Raw genomic sequence first — 22801 nt, 5'->3', positions numbered from 1 at the left:
TTGAAGCGCTTTACAAATAAATTGAATCATTATAATTATAATAATTATAATTATTATTATATTATAATTATTATAATCATTATTATTATTATTATATTATTATTATTTAATTATTACTATTATTATCAGATTATCATTATCATTATTATCATCATCATTATTATCATCATTATTATTATATAACATTATTATTATTATTATAATATTATTATATAACATTATTATTATTATATAACATAATTATTATAACATTATATAACATTATTATAGTATTATTATCATTATCATAATTATTATTATTATTATCATTTTTATTATTACCATAATTATTATTATTATATTATTATTATCATTACCATTATTATTATCTTATTATTATTACCATTATTATTATTATCATTTGTATTATTACCATTATTATTATATTATTATTATCATCATTACCATTATTATATTATTATCAATATTATTATTATTATCATTATTATATTATTATCATTATTAGTATCATCATTATTATTATATTATTATTATCATTATTATTATTATATTATTATATTATTATTATATTATTTATATTATTATATTATATATATTATTTATTATTATATTATTATTATGTTATATTATTATTATTATTATATTATTATTATATTATATTATTATTATGTTATATTATTATTATATATTATATTATAATGTTATATATTATATTATTATTATATATTGTATTATTATTATATCATCATTATTATTATTCACGTCTTACGTGTTTCCCCTCGGACAGTTTAGTCAACAGAACCGGAACCCCGTCCGTCGTTGTTTTCCTTCCCCTCCTCCTCTTCCTCCTCCTCCTCCAGCATGAAGGAGGCCAGCATGTCTCTCCCGGTGAGCGTGTCGGCGCTGCTCCGGTCGGACCTCCAGGAGGACGCCTTGTACCGGGACGACGGGCTGTGCGTGGTGGGCGTGTTCGGTAAGAGCAGCGCGCCTGCGAGTCCCGATATATTATTATATAACATTATTATTATGTTATTATAATATTATTATATAATTATTATTATGTTATTATAATATTATTATATAACATTATTATTATTATATATTATTATTATTATATATATTATATTAACATTATTATATTATATATATTATATTATTATTATATTATTATATATATAATATTATTATATAACATTATTATTATGTTATTATATTATATATAACATTATTATATATTATATATTATTATATATTATTATTATTTATTATTATTATATTATTATTATTATATATATTATATATTATTATTATTATTATTATATATTATTATATATTATTATTATATATAACATTATTATTTTATTATATATTATTATATATTATTATTATATTATATATATTTATTATTATATTATTATTATTATATTATTATTATTATAACATTATTATTATTTTATTATAATATTATTATTAACATTATTATTATATTATTATAATATTATTATATAACATTATTATTATTATTATATTATTATTATTATTATTATAACATTATATATTATTATTATTATTATTATATACATTATTATTATTATATTATTATTATTATATTATTATATTATATAACATTATTATTATTATTATATAACATTATTATTATTATTATTATACATTATTATTATTTTATTATAATATTATTATATTATTATTATTATTATTATAATATAACATTATTATTATTATCATTATATAACATTATTATTATTATTTTATTATAACATTATATAATATTATTATATAACATTATTATTATTATATTATTATCATTATTATATCATTATTATGTTATATTATTTTATTATATTATATTATTATATCATTATTATGTTATATTATATTATTATTATTATCATTATTATTATTATTATTATTATTATTATATTATTATTATCATCATTATTATTATGTTATATTATATTATTATTATATATTATATTATTATATTATTATTATGTTATATTATTATATTATATTATTATATTATATTATATTATTATATTATTATATTATTATTATTTTATTTTATTATTATATTATTATCATTATTTTATTTATTATTATTATTATTATAATTATATTATTATATATCATCATTATTATTCACGTCTTACAACAACAAGGGAACAGAAAAACAAATGGTGTTTCCCCTCGGACGCTTTAGTGAACAGACCCGTTTTCCTCCTCCAGCATGAAGGAGGCCAGCATGTCTCTCCCGGTGAGCGTGTCGGCGCTGCTCCGGTCGGACCTCCAGGAGGACGCCTTGTACCGGGACGACGGGCTGTGCGTGGTGGGCGTGTTCGGTAAGAGCAGCGCGCCTGCGAGTCCCGATATATTATTATATAACATTATTATTATTATTATTATAATATTATTATATAACATTATTATTATTTTATTATAATATTATTATATAACATTATTATTATTATTATAATATTATTATATAACATTATTATTATGTTATTATAATATTATTATATAACATTATTATGGGGGCGCCGCGAACCGCCGGCCTCACGGCCAACCCCCAGAAGTGTCGCCTGGGCCTTTATTATATTATTATATATTATATAACATTATTATTATTATATTATAATATTATTATATAACATTATTATTATTATTATATTATTATATAACATTATTATTATGTTATTATAATATTATTATATAACATTATTATTATTATATATATTATTATATAACATTATTATTATATTATAATATTATATATTATTATTATATTATTATTAGTATTATATAACATTATTATTATATTATTATATAACATTATTATTTATTATAATATTATTATATAACATTATTATTATTTTATTATAATATTATTATATAACATTATTATTATTTTATTATAATATTATTATATAACATTATTATTATTATATATTATATTATTATTATCATTATTATTATAATTATTATTTTATTATAACATTATATTATTATATAACATTATTGTTATATTATTATCATTATTATATTATTATTATTATTATATTATTATAATATTATTATTATTATATTATTATCATTATATTATTATCATCATTATTATTATTATTATTATCATATATTATTTATTATGTTATATTATTATTATTATATATTATTATTATTATTATATTATTATTATTATGTTATATTATATTATTTTATTATTATTATTATTATTTTTATTATATTATTATCATTATTTTCTTTATTTTATTATTTATTATTATTATATTATTATTATTATCATCATTATTATCATCATTATTATTCACGTCTTACAACAACAACAACAACAACAACAAGGGAACAGAAAAACAAATGGTGTTTCCCCTCGGACGCTTTAGTGAACAGACCCGTGTTTCCTCCTCCAGCATGAAGGAGGCCAGCATGTCTCTCCCGGTGAGCGTGTCGGCGCTGCTCCGGTCGGAGCTCCAGGAGGACGCCTTGTACCGGGACGACGGGCTGTGCGTGGTGGGCGTGTTCGGTAAGAGCAGCGCGCAGCCCGGCCCGCAGAAGGAGTCCGTCGTCAACAGCCTGGCGGACCAGCACGTCTTCCCGCTGTACGGTGGCCCGGAGGACGGCAGCCTGCAGGCGTTCTACCAGCAGGAGAACCGGGTTCTCTACCTGCTGCTGTCCTCCGCCTGCGACAGCCGACACATGCTACGCGCCTGCGAGTCCCTGAGCGCGGGCACGGCCCACGCGGACGCGCACGCCGTGTGGGCCGGCCTGGAGCGGCAGCACTGCCTCCACCTGCTCTACCTGTTCTCCGTCAGCCACGTGTTGCTGCTGGTGCACCCCAATCAGACGTTCGACGTGACACACGACCGGCTCTTCCGGGCTCTGGACGCGCTGAGGCAGAAGGTGCTGCCTCTGATCCGGGCAGCCATCAAGGACTGCCCGGTGTCCAAGGAGTGGAAGCTGAACTGTCGGCCGTGTCCTCCGCGGCTGCTGTTTGTGTTCCAGATGAACGGATCCCTGAAGGTGATTAGAGGAGGAGGAGGAGGGGGGAGGAACAACAGAAGCATGATGCACAAATGCATCAAACATCAGGCTGCTAGTGCTGCAAGAAGGACTGATGTTTCCCTTACACCACAGTGTAGAAACACTCAAAACAAGTAAAAGTGATGCATAAAAAAAATTATTATTATTATTATTTTATTATTATTATTATTGTTATTATATTATTATTATTATATTATTATTATTATTATTATTATTATTATTATTATTATTATTATTATTATTATATTTATTATTATTATTATCATTATTATTATTCGTTATTATTATTATTATTTATTATTATTATTCATTATTATTTTATTATATTATTATTATTATTATTATATTATTAACATTATTATTAAAAGTGATGCATTATTTTATTATTATTATTATGATTAAAAGTGATATAAAATTCATCACAAATGCATCAAACATCATGCACTGTTTACTGCTATGCTGCAATTTTATGAGATGTTTCCCTTATTAGAAACACTCAAAACAATTAAAAGTGATGCATAAAATTATATTATTATTATTATTATTATTATATTATTATTATATTATTATTATTATATTATTATTATATTATTATTATTATTATTATTATCATTATTATATTATTATTATTATTTTATCATTATTAAAAAAATGCAATGCTATAAAAAAATCACAGTGTAGAAACATCACAAATGCATCAAACATCATGCTACTGTAATATTATTATTCATTATTATTATTATCATTATTATACTATCATTATTATTATTATATTATTCATATTATATTTCTTATATACATTATATTTCATATGAATTTAACAAACACTTCTTTTTTTTGTTGTCCCAAAGGTCTCTGCAAACGGCTCAGAGTCTGGAGGAAACCCCGACAAGCCCAAGAAGCACTCACCCCGGAGACGTCTGCAGCACGCTCTGGAGGACCAGATTTACCGAATCTTCCGTAAAAGCCGAGTCCTGACCAACCAGAGCAGCAACTGCCTCTTCACCGTTCCCGCCAACCAGGCGTTCGTGTACGTGATCCCGTCAGCGGACGAGGACCCCGTGGGCTCCTTAATCGACCAGCTGCGCTCCAACTGCACCATGTGTGAACAGGACACCGCCCCCGTGGTGTCGGGGCCGAGGCGCTACCAGCAGATGCGGCGTTCAGCTCGGCTGCCCAGCTGCGGCGGAGACCCGACCAGCGTGCTGATGGGCGGTCAGCTGGTGGACTGCAGCCTGAAGGAGTTCCTCTGGCAGCACGTCGAGCTGGTTCTGACCAAGAAGGGCTTCGACGACAGCGTCGGACGAAACCCGCAGCCGTCGCACTTTGAGCTGCCGACCTACTCCAAATGGGTCCAGGTGGCCTCGCGGCTCCACCAGGTCCTGATTGGAAACGCAGAAGAAGAAATCGCGGAGCTGGCCTCCAAGGTGCAAGGCCAGCTGAAGGTGCTGGAGGGTTTCCTCGACGCCGACACAAAGTTCTCAGAGAACAGGTGTCAGAAAGCTCTGCCGCTGGCCCACAGCGCCTACCAGTCCAACCTCCCCCACAACTACACCACCACGGTGCACAAGAACCAGCTGGCCCAGGCTCTGCGGGTCTACAGCCAGCACGCTCGCGGCGTGGCGTTCCAGCGCTACGCTCTGCAGCTCCACGAGGACTGCTACAAGTTCTGGAGCAACGGACACCAGCTGTGTGAGGAGCGGAGCCTGACGGACCAGCACTGTGTTCACAAGTTCCACCTTCTGCCTCAGCCAGGTGAGCTCCTTCTGCTGCTCTGAGCTCCTCTTCTGGACCGCATCGAGGCCAAAAATGTGATTCATAATAGCTTTCTTAAATAATATGAAGGGTTATCTAATACAAACATAAGAAAAATAACCTGAATATGTTTATTTTCATGAGTGCTTCTGTTTGGATAAACATTTATTTGGATTCAAAGCGAGTCAGGGATTTAAAAAAAAAACAATAACACAGAAGCATGAAATCTGATTTTTCTGCAGGAGAGAAAACCGACATGGATCGCAACCCGCCCATCCTGAACCACAACAGCAGGGGGCGCTCCACCAGCTCCTGTAACTGTGGCAGGAAACAGGCGCCCCGCGAGGATCCGTTTGACGTCCAGGCCGCCAATTATGACTTCTACCAGGTCAGGATTCACACAGAAATCACTGTTCACTAAAGATACTTAAAATGTTTTCTTAAAGCTGGACTTTAATTTAATATTCCTATGCTGTTGCATTGCTACATTTACTTAATTAAATGTAAATATAAACTGTAAAATAAAATGACACAAGGGCATCACAATACCAACAATAATATTTAGATAACAATAATAAAATATAGATTATTATTAATACTTTTAATGTTACATTTTATAATGATTCTTGTACTTATTGCAGGACTTTTTTTTGTATTTCTATGCTGTGGCATTTCTAAATTAACTTAATTAAATATATATTTTATCTCCTCCATAATGGATGAAATAGAGAATCACATTTAGTCAACACGGGGAACAAAAAAGCAAACACGGTAAACGACAACAATAGCAAAATGACAGTTCACATGAGTGTATCACAATAACAACTTTAATAAGATATATATATATTATAATTTAATACTACATTTTTGTATTTTGTATATTTTGTATATCATACTTGTACTTTTTTATTTTTTAGTATTAGTACGCTGTGGCATTGCTAAATTAACTTAATTAAATATAATATACTTTTGTCCAATAATAAATGAAATAGAGAATCACATTTATTCAGCAGTAGAACCGTAAACGTTGCTCTGATGTTCTCATGATGTTCTGATGTTCTCATGATGTTCTGATGTTCTCATGATGTTCTCATGATGTTCTCCCTCATCAGATGCTGGAGGAGAAATGTTGCGGGAAGCTGGAGCGGATCGAGTTCCCCGTGTTCCAGCCGAGCACCCCCGACCCGGCGCCGGCCTGCAACCAGGCCCCGCGGCCCCCGAGCGAGACCTCGGCCTCGGCATCCGGGGAGGCGGAGCGGCTGAAGGAGCCGAGCACCGCTCAGAGCCACACGCCCGCCGACACCAGCCTCAGCCTGGCTCTGAGTCTGGGTCAGTCCACCGACAGCCTGGGGCCCTACGGGGACGGAGACGGGACCGAAACTCAACAAGTCCAGCAGAAGAGACCGAGCCTTGTGGACCGGCAGCCCTCCACGGTGGAGTACCTCCCCGGGATGATGCACTCCGGATGCCCCAAAGGTCTGCTCCCCAAGTTCTCCAGCTGGTCTCTGGTCAAACTGGGTCCGGCTAAGTCCTACAACTGCCACGCCGGTCTGGAGCAGCCCGGCTTCCTACCGGGCTCCTCCTTCCTGCTGCCGTGGGACTTGGTGATCCGGTCCCGCTCGGAGGAGGACGCGGGGCTGACGGAGCCCTCTTTGGACGGAGGCACCTCCTCGTGGCCGGCGCCCAACAAGACCCTGGTGGGGAAGCGAGGGAGCACCGGAGGTCTGGGGAGGAGCCGCAGGAGGGACGACGTGGCTCGGATCTTCGTGGGCTTCGAGTACGAGGACGTCAGAGGGAGGCGCTTCATCAGCTGCGGGCCGGATAAGATCGTGAAGGTGCTCGGGCCGGGCGGCGCCAAAGACCCGGCCACCAGGGTGCTGAACACCGACATGCCGCTGTACATCCCGTCCCCTTCACAGGGCCGAGGACTGAAGTCACACTTCGCCCAGCTGACTCGACTATTCATTGTGGTGCCCGACGCTCCTCTGGAGGTCACTCTCAACCCACAGGTGACTCCACTGCACTCCTATGACGTTAACTATGATGTTAACTAAACTACTACAGTTGAAAGTATTGTGCTAGATAACATGGAGACACTAAAGTTACTTAAACAGGCCCTATTATGCTATTTTCCGGGTGCATATTTTTATCTTAAGTTACAGTTACAACATGTTTTCATGTGTTAATGCCCATAATCCTCCTTGTTTTTCTCATCCTGGCTGTCCTGCAGCACCTCTTCTCACCCTCTCTCTGAAATGTTCCGTTGTAGCTCCTCCCTCCAGAAAGCAAAGTCTGCTCTGATTGGTCAGCTAGCCCACTCTGTTGTGATTGGTCAACATTTCACATTTCAAAAAACTCTTCCTCCGGAGCTTCATAAAGTTACATTATGACCTCATAAAGTTACATTATGACCTCATAAAGTTACGGAAGTGAAGGAGAGAATTCAATGGAGCCGTTTCATGCAGCTCAGGAGCTTCTGAGGGGGAGGGTAACTCCTTTTAGACGTGGACTTCAGGTTTTACACTCTACGGACCTTTTACATGTACAAAAATATATATAACACACTAAAGAAGAGGGAAAAAGTGGAAAAGCATAATAGGGCCACTTTAAGAAACGTCCTCTTGGGAGTCAAATCTGAACGCACAGATATGAAACACATATTTATAGATTCAGTGTGACTTGCACGTCACGAGGATTTCATTATCTACACTATCAAGAACATAGATAAGAACATAGAAAATCATTAGAACTTGGCTGAGAATCGTCGAATCAAATAGCTAAATATGTATTTAACATTAAGTTGTATGAGTGAAAGTATTGCTGTGTTTTTTCAGGTGCAGCCCGGTCCTCCTCCCTGCCCTCTTTTCCACCCAGAGAAGACGGATATAGTGTTGGCACCTGATGCTCTTTGGGTTCTGCGGTTCCCTTACTCCTACTCTACGGATCGCGGCCCCTGTTACCCCCCCAAAGAGAACCAGCCCCTCAACAACCACAAGGTGCTGAGAGCCATCCTGAAGGCCACGACCGCCAACCCACCGCCACAGTGAGCTTTTCACAGTATGAAGGACTTCTTATTTATTTAACAGCTGATACGAGCTGAGAATGTTTTGGTTTGAATCCCCGGACCTCATCGGACCGCGTCAGACCAAATATCTGGTCTGGTTTCCTTTAAATGTGTTGTGTATTTTGAGTCCTGCACAAGTCAAACAAATTCCCTTTCATGCTCCCGGAGGAAGAACACATTCTGTGGTGCCATTCCAAACTTTAAAGTTGAAACATTTTTTTGCTCAGAGAATAATTACATTTGTTTATTTGTTTATTTTCGTGTGAAATGCACATTAACAGCTCTTACGTCTTGTTTTTTAAAGGCTCCACCAAGCCAGGGTTTTTTAGGTTTACACATGTGGAAAAGCTCTAATTTGGTGTTTTTTGCTGGACTTGTGGCTGAAACAGACAGGAAAAAATGCGTTTATAAATTTAACCGGTTTATGAACAGTCTGAACTAAAGAAGCCACAACTCCTTTCTTTAAATCCCCCTAAATATAATTTATTAGCAATACGTAAACATTTAATAAATGATCTATAACTGTAATGTAGTTGTATGCGGATATAAACACAAAATAATGTTTTTGTCAACAGCTATAACTTCTCCTGTGAGCAAATGTAGACTGGTGTATATAAACAAATAATGAGTGACAATTTAGTTTAACATATATTCAGAGGAGAAGGTATTACTACAGACAAATATTGTAGATTATATACATATACATATACACATTCTTATAGTGCGTTATAGACCATTAATAATATGTTTGTGCGCTGCTCATAAATGTGATTTTAGGGGACTTCAGTATTCTGCATCATGTGTACTACAGTATCACAACAACACATGTATACTAGTACTACTATATTACGCTCATTACTACTTAGACAGACGTACCCGACACTCTGGGGACTGGAGAGAAAACATATTCATGTTTTACTGTAAATAAAAACAAATACTTGTTTGTCATTCTTTGTCAAATGTTATTGTTTGATATCATCAAACATAAACCTGAAAGAGAAAGGTTCAGGCTTTTATGGTGCATTATTCATTTTGTCCACTAGAGGAGGTCGGACTCCTTCATCTTGGTTAAAAATCCTCATCATCAATATGTGAAGAAAAACAGCACTTTTAAATTGTTGACCTACATTAAACTATTAAAGAGATCACCTTTTATTTGATTGTTTTATTCCTAAATACATGTTGTGTTTACAATAAGTTGAAAATTAGACTGTTGGGTAACTACAACTACACAGAGCTCCCACAGCAACGCTTTCTTGTCAAATTTAGGATTTAATTTAAATCTGTCTAACTAATTTTAAGGCAGAAAACATAAACTTAAGTGTGACTTTTAAAACCTTCCTCCAGAACTTCAGACGACAACTGGCTGCCTTTTTTAACACAAATGCTGAAAAGTCATAATTTGACTTTACATGAAACTTTTGATTTACTCCTTAAATATTTACACATGTAAGTGGTGGGTTGCTGTAATCTTTATTCATGATCTTTATAAATCAGAAGACATAACACATTGACAAAAATAAACATTTTATAATTAAATATGTTTGATATTTAACCTCAATTTCAGACAGCAAAAGTAGGTTTATGATACAGCCTGTGATTTACAGGGTCATTTTGTTGTATGAGTCATGTACTTTCTTACTGGTACTTAAATGTAGATAAAGTGAAAGGAACAAGGAAATCAATAAGTGATCTCACACCTGAGTAACACACACACACACACACAGGAATGTGGGTAATAAGAATGAGGTTAATAACAAAGCTAAGACGACTGATTCAAGGTCGTAAAGTTAAACAACCAGCAGTAAAGATTTGAAGAAACTTTCAATGTTTACTTTACTTTGTTATAGTTGAAACTGGTTCACCGCTTCATTCAGTGTGTTTTCACCGTACACGTCCATTCATACTCGTGGAATCACTGAAAACGTCTCGTAAACAAAAATAATTCTAAGAAAACTAATCATTTTCATTTTAGTTGACTAAGTTTTCTGATTTTTTATGTCATTTTTTTTTTTTTTATGCTTTTTTGAAATCTACGAAATGATCAGAGTTTTGGTTCTTGTAAATTTGTGACTTTAATCTTAGAGGTTTCTTTTATTAAAAAAATTATAAACTCCTTGAAATTTGATTTTTTTTCTGTAAATAACGACAGAATATTACCCCAAACAATTATTTTTTACCTACTTTGGCCCCAATCCGCTTTGAAGAAATGCATTGAAAAAATTGATAGTTAATTCCTGGTAGAGGTTAGTGTCAGATAAAATGTAAACGCTTACGCTACATGGCAAACTGCTTTCAGCGGTTACACATCTAAAGATCAATTTAAAATAAAAAACAATTTGTTTTTAAAGAGATGGATTAACTTCAAGTGACATCTGCTTTCAGTTTTTACACTTCAACTGATACCAGTTCCTTTGAGGGCTTCACTTCAACTCCTTTTTAGTGATTGAGCTACAAGTGACTCTTCATCTTTACCCAGATCTTACTTATTTAAACTAATCAATCATAAATGTTACGACCACATCAACTTTTTTTCATTTTATCTTTATTAGTTTCTATCACACAAAAACATTACAACTCACAAACCATTGCTGCAAATATCAGCTTTATTTTATACATTTTTGTATAATTTTCATTCAGTGTCAGACCGTTTTATTTATTTATTAGTTTACTTATTTCTATTAACACTGAGACCAAAAATGTCCCAAGAAGTCACAGTGTCCTTCAGAGAACTTCCTGGAGGCAGTAAATCTGGGTGTGTTTGTGTAAAGCGACAACAACCATAAAAGGATCAAAACAAATTCCTGTTGTGTTCACGGCTGCTTCTCCCACCTGTGGACAGGTGAGAAGGAGGGAGGCGGAGGAAGAAGAGCCAACCAACATGCAGATCAGAGTTTACAGCTTTTTCTATTCCTTTCTTCTCCTGAACGCGTTTGTGCCAAAGTTCAGCGCTCACAATCTGAGGACAATAGAAGCAAAGAAGACACTGAACTAGATGTTTCTCTGCAGCTTCGTCTTACAGATCTTTGTGTTTGACCGACACACCTGAGACAAGTGAAGACAAAAACACCTGAGACTGACGTGAGTACAACACATGGATTTATAATCAATGATTATTCAGAGTTACTGCAAAAATGTTCTCATTCAATGGTTTACTAGAGAGTTAACTTGTTGTCATTGTGACCGTGAGACATAACGGCGATCTGTAACAGCAGTATTTATATTTACACACTGAATGTTTAGCTGTACATTTCATTTCGTGGAATATTTAATTCATTTAATGTGTCATTTTTTCATTTTTATAGAGTATTATTTGGTGTTTTTTGTGTTGAATCATCTGCTGTACTTTACATTACATTACAGTCATTTAGCAGACGCTTTTATCCAAAGCGACTTACAGTCAGTAGTATATTACATATCATTCACCCATTCACACACTGATGACAGGCTACCATGCAAGGTGCCACCATCAGACTCTAACTAACATTCATGCAACATCCAGTCCACACCGATGGCAAGCCTTCAGGAGCAACTTGGGGTTAAGTGTCTTGCCCAAGGACACATCGACTGCTGAAGCTGGGTATCGAACCACCGACCCTCTGATTGGAGAACTACCTCGCTCTCCACTACGCCACAGCCACCCCGTACTTCAGTCCTCTTCAGAGGAGAAATCTTGATAAAAGGACATGAGTTTTAGCTAATATACAGTACTGTCTTTGAATACAGTTTTTATAGGAGTATTTCAATTCTGTAAGAATTTCTGCAACTTAAGCTCATCTGTAATATACTGACAGATGGCAAAAACTAGATTTTAGATTTAAAATTTGGCATGAGACCAAATTCAGAAATGTTTCAAGTATACTTATTACTTATTTAGTACTAGTACTTGAGGCTAAAGTACTAATGCCACACTGTTAAAATACTTGTTACAAGTAAAAGTCCTGAATTGAAAATGTTTATTCAGTAAAAATATGTGAGTATAGAATACAAAAGTATACAAAATACTATTATATATTCTAACGAAATGCATTTTTTAGCAATGTCCTGCAAGATTTCTCTTAGGTTTATCTCGTGGTTATTTTCTAAGGTTGGATTTAGTAAAGTTACCAAATAAACAAATCTCTGGGTCCAATAGAAAGTTGACAACGTGAATACTGGATAGGGCGTCGTCTAAACCCCGTGCCAAAACCGCTTTAGTTTAGATGGGGTGTAAAAATGTTCCCTCTTCTAGGCCACATCTAAAACAAAAGGATGAAATGTTGGAGTGTCTTTTGTGAATTTATATAGATGGGAAGCTGATGGAAAATTTGAATTGTATAAACTTCAGTTTTGTGTGGAAATATCTTAATTTGTAAAGAAACTAGTTATCAAATACATCTAGTGGAGTAAAATGAACAATATTTGACTCTGAAATAGTTGATTAGAAGTAAAAAAGCATCTTAATACTCATTCATTTAGTACATGTACTTTGTTACATTCCACCACTAGATATGAATGAATCTGTTATTTTTTTGTTGTTGTTTTCTCTCAGTTCTCCGTTGGCGATGCCACACTGACTCCTCGAAGGTCACCATCACATTTAATCGTCTCTTAGCAACAATGGCGACCACGAAGTCGGAGGTCCAGCGGCGGATCGTGTCGAAGGACGGCCACAACAACGTTCGCATCGACAACGTGGAGGGCATGGTGAAGCTCTACCTCCACGACATCTGGACCACCGTGGTCGACATGAAGTGGCGCTACAAACTCACTCTGTTCGCCTCCACCTTCGTCATGACCTGGTTCATCTTCGGGGTCATTTTTTACTTCATCGGCATGGGCAACGGGGACTTCGAGCCCGGCCTGAACGCCAACCACACGGCCTGCGTGGTCAACGTGGAGACCCTGACGGGGGCCTTCCTGTTCTCCCTGGAGTCGCAGACCACCATCGGCTACGGCTTCCGCTACATCTCCGAGGAGTGCCCGCTGGCCATCTTCACCCTGGTGGCTCAGCTGGTCATCACGGGCCTGGCGGAGATCTTCGTCACCGGCGCCTTCCTGGCCAAGCTGGCTCGGCCCAAGAAGCGATCGGAGACCATCAAGTTCAGCCAGTCGGCGGTGGTGTGCCGGCGGCGGGGTAAGCTGTGCCTGATGGTGCGGGTGGCCAACATGAGGAAGAGCCTGCTGATCCAGTGTCAGCTGACAGGGAAGCTGCTCCACTCCAACGTGACGGAGGAAGGCGAGAAGACGCAGATCCACCAGAGCTCCGTGGACTTCTTCATGGACTCCAGCAGCGAGTGCCCGTTCCTCATCCTCCCGCTGACCTTCTACCACACGCTGGACGAGCACAGTCCTCTGGCCGGGCTCAACGCCGAGACTCTGCGTACGCGGGACTTCGAGATGCTCGTGACCTTGAACGCCACGATGGAGTCGACGGCGGCCACGTGTCAGAGTCGCACCTCCTACGTCCCCCAGGAGATCCTCTGGGGCTACGAATTCAAGCCTGTTCTCTTCAGCACCACCGGAGGGCGCTATGTGGCCGACTTCAACTTCTTCGACAAGGTTCAAGTGAGCAACGACGCGACGCTCCTCAGCGGCAACACGGAGAAACTCAAACTGGAGGAGGATTTCAAGAAAGAGTAGCGTTGTCATGGCTACGGTTTAAAGAAACGGAGATATATGTTAGTTAGTCAGTTGTGACAATTATATTGGATTTTTACACAATTACATGAAAAGTAGAATCTCACTTTCACCTCACACATTTACAATCCTATCTTTAAAATAATATTATTATTAATAATAATAGTAATAATAAGTATTATTATTATTACTATTATTATTACTATTATTATTATTATAACAATAATAAATATAATTATTATTACCATTATCATTATAATTATAATAATAAGTATTATTATTATTATTATTACAATTATTATTATTATAATTATAATAAACAAAACAAAAATTTGAATCAGAATTAGAAGCTGTTTATTGCCAAGTACGTTACACATACATAACAGTAAACAATAAATATAGTGCAAAAATATAAGACACAATTTAAGAATAGAAATATGAAAATGTACAATAAAATATGGTTAACAAATAAAGAGTACATTAAAACAAATATATAAAGTAGCTATAAATAAGTTTAAATAGCCGTTGGTAAAGTGGACTAGTATAAATGTAGAAAATACAAAACAATTGATAAGAAATGTGAGAAATAAATCAAAGTACATACAAGACTTTTTAGATGTGAAAAAGGCATTATGGGGGCAAATAATCAGGCTGTACATGATGTGATTGGTTGGGAACAAATATAAGCTTTGCTTGTGGATGGACAGATATGTGATGGTGGTAGAATAATACACTGGGAGGTACAGAAGAGGTTTTGTCTTGTAAATAAAGATTTCTTTATGAAGTAAAAGTTCAATTAAATGCTTCTTTTTTTGTTGCAAAAACAGAAAATGTAACAATTTGACATACTTATATTATTCTGATATAAAAGTTCAAATCTATAGATGGGGAACATTGGCACAAATAGAAAAAGTATATTGTTTCCAAGACTTCCGTCCACGTCAGCTTTGGTCCAATATACTTCTTCCACCGCTGCCCAGTTCATGCTGGGAATGAGCTCAAGTCACCAGTGACCCAGAATGAGAAAATAAGAGAGAATAGATTCAGAGATGAAAGTATGGAGCCACTTCAGGGACAGAACAGGTTCAACGTCTCGTTTTCTTCAGCCTTTGTTGTGGCAACACATTGTGTGTGTGTGTGTGTGTGTGTGTGTGTGTGTGTGTGTGTGTGTGTGTGTGTGTGTGTGTGTGTCTCTCGACTGTATCTGGTAAAAACAATCTTTCAATCCAAAACACAACTGATCTTTTACTGTCAACAGACAGAGAGGCGACTTTACTTAAAAACCTGCTCAGCTAGAAAACACATGTAACGGTCGTAGTCCTGATGTGAGAGCATCTTCTATAGATAAACAAATACATTTACAGTTTAGTACAAATTTGAGGAACTTGTACTTCATTTGAGTATTTCCATTTTCATGCTACTTTACACTTCTACCACAACAACATTTTAAAGGGAAATATTATACTTTTTACTTCAATACTTTTATTTGATTACTTTTGTTACAGTGCAGATTAAAATAGATAAAACACAATATAATTAATAAAAACATGTGATGTATTATTATTAATATTATGTGATATGAGCTAGAAGTGTATGGAGTAGTAAAAAATAGCTCTTTACAATATTAAAGTAATGAGCACATTAATAAGGATGATAATAATAAAAAAAATAATAATAAAAATGATTGTAAATATAGTAACATATGTATGTATGTATATATATGTATGTATATGTATAAATGTATGTGTATATATATATAATGTATATATATATATAGTTTTTCATACAATGTGTGTGTGTGTGTGTGTATGTATGTGTGTGTGTATTATATATATATATATATATTTATATATGAGTTTTTCTACAATGTTGTATTAGTACTGGAACTTGTTTGGCGCTTTTACTTTGAAGGATTTACGCCAAGGAAGCCTTTTCGGCTGAAATGCCGCTTTTATTCTGAAGAACTTGTCCCGGAAGTTGTGTTGTCATTGCTGCAGAGCGGAAACAGCGCGTCTGAGTTGAAGATATTTAAGATACTTTAGAGATAAACACGTTATTTGGTCGTTTTTATCTTCTCCTAAATGTCTGCCTGATGTCTGAGGGTCCGAGATGAGCGTCACGTTGGATATCAGACTGAAGAGAGCGAACAAAGTGTACCATGAAGGGGTGAGTGGCGCTCTGCGCGGTTAGCTTAGCTGCACAGTTAGCCCGGAAGTAGGCGTCAGCTGATCAGCGAGGTGTTGCAGCCAAATCTGTCCCCCGTCAGGCTTTGAAGATGAAAACACTGAAGGGTCGAATTTAAATGTATATATTTACACAAATACAAATTTGAGGGACTTGTACTTTATTTGAGTATGTTATTTTATACTTTATACTACAATTTAGAGGTAAATATTGTAGACTACCTTTTACTCTACTACATTTATTTGACATTTATTTGAGCTGCTTTGTAGATTTATATTATTACTAATAAATTATAATATATTATTATTATAAAAATATTAATTTACTAATAAATTATATAAATTATAATATATTATTATTATAAAATATAGATATTATATTATTACTACAAAATTTTAATTACCTAATAAAAATAATATATTATTATTATAAAATAGATTTATTATTACTACAACATTTTAATTAACTAATAAATTATAATATATTATTATAAAATATAGATTGATATTATTACTACAAAATTTTAATTAACTAATAAATTATAATATATTATTATAATTTACCAATGCTAGTACTGCTTTTGTTGCTACTACAACTACTACTAAAAGCTATTGTGCTATTGCAACTACTGCTTCTTCTATACCTGCTACTTTTTTCTACTTTTACTGTAATAAAACTGCAATATTTTTACTAATTAGAGCCAGACAGATAACTATAACAACATTAAAGAATCTGAGGGATCTGTATCAAGATTGTTTGTTTACAATATGTGGATGAGAGATGTTAATATCTGCGTCTTTGGCCTTTTGTGTTTTTTTTTTTTCCTCTAATCTTTTACAGAGTGAAAGTCAGACAAAAATGTTGTTAATATGTAGCAGGAGTTTGTCCCCTTTTATTCAGATTTGGCTGCCTTTTGATGCAATTGTGAGATATGTTTTTGTTCAATTATTTAGTAGAAATAAAGCTGAGATTCCTCTTGAGGTCACAGAATTCAGTGTAACACCGGTACAGATGCTGGTGCTGCTGTGGTGTTTGTCTGAATGCAATAAGTTTTCATGTAGTCAAATACTGCATCATATTTTATTATTATTTATTAGAATAGTATTGACCATAGTTTTCTTTGTGTTCAGGAGGTGGTGGCCGGCGTCATCCTGCTGGTGTGCAAGGAGGCGCTGCAGCACCACGGCATCACTCTGAACATGGAGGGTCTGGTGAACCTGCAGCTGAGCTCCAAGAGCGTCGGCGTCTTCGAGGCTTTCTACAACTCCGTCAAGGTGAAGTGCCGTCAGTCAGGAGGGTCTGCATTTTAAAGTGATGCCTTCTTTGATTGATGACTGATGGTTGAGATCAAAACCTCACTGAGCCTCAAAGAGAAATGAGATAATTCAACATAAAGCAAAGCACGAAATCTCAGATATTAGCTTCTTTAATATGAAGATTTTTACATACAAAATGTACAAAGAGATTAAAGAGTATGTTTTGATATAAATTAAACTACCTTACAGTTTATACATGTACAGCTTTGATTTATTCATTTATTTTGTTTCAAATATTTTAATTGTACATGGCTTCCCTTTTTTTTTTTTAAAGCACATAAACATACAACAAAGAACTAAACATCACAGTATATGACATCTGTGAATTGGACTTTAATGTTACATTTTTTCAATGCCGGACTTTTACTCGTAGTAAAGTATTTCACAGTTAGTACTTTTACTTAAATAAGGATTTGAAAACTTGGCAAAATGCACTTAAAGTCTGTGCAGTAAAATGTTCCCCAGGTGTTTAATTAGTACAGCTTGTGTTTCTGGATTAATATCCCTGCTGCATTAATGTTTATGTTGCATTTTACCTCCTTTTATATCCTGTTGGATAGTTTAATCGACAGAAAGTACAATATTTCCCTCTAAGATGTAGTACCGTATAATGAATCGTACCTTCCTTGCTCGTGTGTTTTCAGCCCATCCAGCTGATCAGCAGTAACATCGAAGTCGCCAAGGCGGGAAAAATCCCCGGAGGGAAAACGGAGATCCCGTTTGAGTTTCCTCTGAACACCAAAGGAAACAAAGTTCTGTACGAGACGTACCACGGCGTCTTCGTCAACATCCAGGTGAGCGAACCATATTGTTTCAAAAATGCCAAGAAATCAATGCCATGTAAAAAAGATAAAAACTTTATTCACAAATGTAAAGATTAAAGTAGTTGTGGTATATTTGTAATTCCGTTTCCTGTGTCTCCTCCTCAGTACACCCTCCGCTGTGACATGAAGCGCTCCCTGCTGGCCAAAGACCTGAGCAGGAACTGTGAATTCATCGTCCACTGTCAGGTGAGAGAGACACATTTCATTTAGATAAACTAATATAATACATTTAACAAGAAAGTTTAAAGCTGCGAGACTATTTGTATTTTTCTATTTCTACCTTTTTTTTTGTCTTGTCTCATATGTGTCTTCCTGTCAATCACTATTGATTAACGCCTCCTCCCAATTTGTTGCTCCGTTTTGATTTTCAGCCTCAGAAAGCTAAAGTTGTTCCCACTCCGGTGAACTTCACCATCACTCCAGCGACTCTGCAGAACACCCGCGAGGTGAGAAAAGTGACTTTATTTTATTTCTCTCATTTTGTTTTAATATAAATTGAAAACCTCCCTAAGGTCTTTATGGTTCCAGAGAAAGTTTCCTATATACGGACCCAACATTAACATTGCTCAGGGCAAGTAAACACTGTGTTTGGGCAAGTGGAAAATACATCTTTATGCTCTATAATGCTTTATACTCGCCGTTCCCTCCTAATACTAAACTGTGAACAGCAAACCTGTTAAATCATTAACAGGGTAAATTACAACGTTTTCAGGATTTGTTGGAATGTAACCTTTTAAAATATTATTTTTGGCTATCGAGCTAGTAAACATCTAAGATACTTACCCAAAGATAAAAAAAAAAGCTTAATGTCAAGACCTGTCCTATAGAATGATGTTGAGGAGAGCGGAGTGTTCGATAAATGAAAGACTATCAATACAAACTAGTTAGAACAGCGTTTCTGAAAATTCCTTTGCAGTATTATCAAAGTATCTGTTCGTGTCCTCAGGGGAATCCAAACAAAACTATTCCTGCAAAACTATTGCTTAACATGGAATTTTTGGTTTAGAACCAAAATTCCATCCTGGGGAAATGGACACTCGGTTTTTCAGACGTTATATAAAACAGTTTGTCTTTCGGAGTCCGTCGAAGTCTGTTTGCACTGATGTGGTTTCTTTTTTTGGGCACTCTATTCAAACTTTTTCTGGCACCATTAAAAAGCTCAGGGAGGTTAGTACTATATATATAATGTATATGTTTTTTGGGTGACATATTTCTTTTTTAAATCTGCACTCTGAGATGATGATCTTTCTTTCTGCCTTCAGAGGAGTTTACTGCCAAAGTTTCTGGTCAAAGGTCATTTAGACGCCACCAACTGTGTGATCAGTCAGCCGCTGACCGGAGAGGTGGTGCTGGAGAACTCAGAGGTCCCAATAAAGAGCATCGAACTGCAGCTCGTTCGAGTAGAAACCTGCGGTGAGTTCACATCGCGCTGTGACGTTATCGGCTTTTTCTGTTTTTGTTTTTTTTGCTAAATGTCTGGGGTTTTTTTCAGGTTGTGCTGAAGGTTACGCCAGAGACGCCACGGAGATCCAGAACATCCAGATAGCCGAAGGCGACGTCTGCCACGGCCTCCCGATTCCCATCTACATGGTTTTCCCCCGGCTGTTCACCTGCCCCACACTGGAGACCACCAACTTCAAAGTCGGTCAGTGACGACAACCCCAGTCTGCTTTTAGTCTCTAATCCACTGGTTCTACTGGTTAAACCTCTCAACCCCAAAACCCACCAGCAAGATGGAAAAGCATGTTTGTTTGTTTTTAAAGAATCGCCAAATCTATACCGTTTATCGTAACCAGAAGCTGTAAAAACTGGCATAATCGTAGGATTTTCATCTTTCCTAAAAGTCCTTGAACACATCATGTATATGTCAGACAATGCAACCGATCCTAAGTTTAAAATTGTGATAGTTCATTAAAAAGTTTGTTTTACTTGTTTGTGACATTCTACACTTTGAGCACCTTGTGACATACATTATATTATTATATGCAATTTTTTTTTTTATGTCTTGGTGACATACTGTACTGTGACATTTTAACTTTTTGTAATTTCTTTAGTAACATACAATAATATGACATTTTTTTGTGACAAACTATTCTGACATTTTTTTGTGGCGTAATCTGAAAAGGACATTTCTATAAATATTTCTTGAGACTTTTTCTGTTTGTTTTTTGTATCATACTATACGATAAAAAATGCTTTAATACTTTTTAATGAACTTTTTTTTTTTACATACTATACTATATTCTCTGTGAATATATATAAAAAAAAAAGGCCTTTTTAAACATTTCTTGTGACTTTTAATGATTTCTTTTTTTTTTAACATACTATCCCATAACATTTTGTTTTTTTAAACTTTTATAAGCTATTTTTTACATACTGTACTATAAATCTGAATCTGACATGTTCCTTTTCTGTCCTGTTCTAGAGTTTGAAGTCAACGTCGTCATCTCGCTTCATGATGATCACCTGATCACAGAGAACTTCCCCCTGAAGCTCTGCAGAGTCTGAAGTCACAGCGATCCTCTCTACAACACACTGCACCTTTGCCTTCCTGTATTAATGCTTATTGTCTGACTTTAAACAAATCCAATTTTCTGTAATTAATAGATACGACCAAAATTGTAAGAGATTATTCCTTTTGTTATAATAAATGTCACATTTAAAAAAAGTTTCTGTTATTTGCAGACCATAGTGAACACTGTCATTATCTCGAGTCCTTGTGCTTAATAGTTATACTATGGAGGCAGTTTGATTTAAAAACTACAGCTCAATGTCCACTTACAAGCCTCTCTGTGATTATAACCAATTTAAATCTTTATAGATTTTAATAATTTCGGACCTTGTGATCATCTGAGGTAACTATACTATTACTTTGTGATATTTAATGACATACTATCATATTACGCTTTGATGACATAATACAGTGACTATGACATACTATACTGACTTTTTTTTCCTACAAACTATACTATGACTTATTTTGACAAACTATACTATGACTTTTTTCAATATACTATACTATGTCTTTTTTTTACACAATATACTACGACTCTTTTTTTCGACATACTATATACAGTGGGGCAAAAAAGTATTTAGTCAGCCACCAATTGTGCAAGTTCTCCCACTTAAAAAGAATTTGATGAAATGTAATTTTCATCATAGGTACACTTCAACTATGAGAGACAGAATGGGGGAAAGAATCCAGGAAATCACATTGTAGGATTTTTAATGAATTAATTGGTAAATTCCTCGGTAAAATAAGTATTTGGTAAAATAAGTATTTGCTGTCAAAGGACACCAGAAACAAAATTGTAGACCTGCACCAGGCTGGGAAGACTGAATCTGCAATAGGTAAGCAGCTTGGTCACCAAGAACGGTGAACAAAAATCATCAAGGCTACCATCAGTAAACACTACGCCGCCAGGGACTCAAATACAAACAAGCAAGATTTCTGTAGAGAGCATTTGGATGATCCAGAAGAGGATTGGGAGAATGTCATATGGTCAGATGAAACCAAAATAGAACTTTTTGGTAAAAACTCAACTCGTCGTGTTTGGAGGAGAAAGAATGCCGAGTTGCATCCAAAGAACACCATACCTACTGTGAAGCATGGGGGTGGAAACATCATGCTTTGGGGCTGTTTTTCTGCAAGGGGACCAGGACGACTGATCCGTGTAAAGGAAAGAATGAATGGGGCCATGTATCGTGAGATTTTGAGTGAAAACCTCCTTCCATCAGCAAGGGCATTGAAGATGAAACGTGGCTGGGTCTTTCAGCATGACAATGATCCCAAACACACCGCCCAGGCAACGAAGGAGTGGCTTCGTAAGAAGCATTTCAAGGTCCTGGAGTGGCCTAGCCAGTCTCCAGATCTCAACCCCATAGAAAATCTGTGGAGGGAGTTGAAAGTCTGTGTTGCCCAGCGACAGCCCCAAAACATCACTGCTCTAGAGGAGATCTGC

General features: G+C 35.4%; 3 protein-coding genes across 3 annotated transcripts; all 3 read left to right on the top strand.

Moving 5' to 3' along the window:
• Nucleotides 1–863: 863 nt before the first annotated feature.
• smg8 (SMG8 nonsense mediated mRNA decay factor) lies at nucleotides 864–10034 on the top strand. Its single transcript, XM_054625676.1, has 7 exons — nucleotides 864–973; nucleotides 2248–2360; nucleotides 3447–4056; nucleotides 4929–5832; nucleotides 6075–6220; nucleotides 6945–7841; nucleotides 8667–10034. Exons 3-7 carry the CDS (start codon nucleotides 3448–3450, stop codon nucleotides 8877–8879), a joined length of 2769 nt encoding a protein of 922 aa, XP_054481651.1. The 5' UTR covers nucleotides 864–973; nucleotides 2248–2360; nucleotide 3447; the 3' UTR covers nucleotides 8880–10034.
• Nucleotides 10035–11758: 1724 nt separating this feature from the next.
• On the top strand, nucleotides 11759–14627 carry kcnj15 (potassium inwardly rectifying channel subfamily J member 15). Its single transcript, XM_054626439.1, has 2 exons — nucleotides 11759–11977; nucleotides 13428–14627. Exon 2 carries the CDS (start codon nucleotides 13496–13498, stop codon nucleotides 14516–14518), a length of 1023 nt encoding a protein of 340 aa, XP_054482414.1. The 5' UTR covers nucleotides 11759–11977; nucleotides 13428–13495; the 3' UTR covers nucleotides 14519–14627.
• Nucleotides 14628–16470: 1843 nt separating this feature from the next.
• vps26c (VPS26 endosomal protein sorting factor C) lies at nucleotides 16471–21498 on the top strand. Its single transcript, XM_054626263.1, has 8 exons — nucleotides 16471–16681; nucleotides 17830–17973; nucleotides 18660–18809; nucleotides 18945–19025; nucleotides 19211–19285; nucleotides 20102–20252; nucleotides 20332–20484; nucleotides 21265–21498. The coding sequence occupies exons 1-8, from the start codon at nucleotides 16625–16627 to the stop codon at nucleotides 21345–21347; spliced, it is 894 nt and encodes a 297-aa protein (XP_054482238.1). The 5' UTR covers nucleotides 16471–16624; the 3' UTR covers nucleotides 21348–21498.
• The last annotated feature ends 1303 nt before the right edge of the window (nucleotides 21499–22801 follow it).

This window comes from Anoplopoma fimbria, chromosome 24 (genome assembly GCF_027596085.1).
Source record: "Anoplopoma fimbria isolate UVic2021 breed Golden Eagle Sablefish chromosome 24, Afim_UVic_2022, whole genome shotgun sequence".
Taxonomy (NCBI): Eukaryota; Metazoa; Chordata; class Actinopteri; order Perciformes; family Anoplopomatidae; genus Anoplopoma; species Anoplopoma fimbria.
This window is presented reverse-complemented; position numbering and strand designations above follow the sequence as displayed.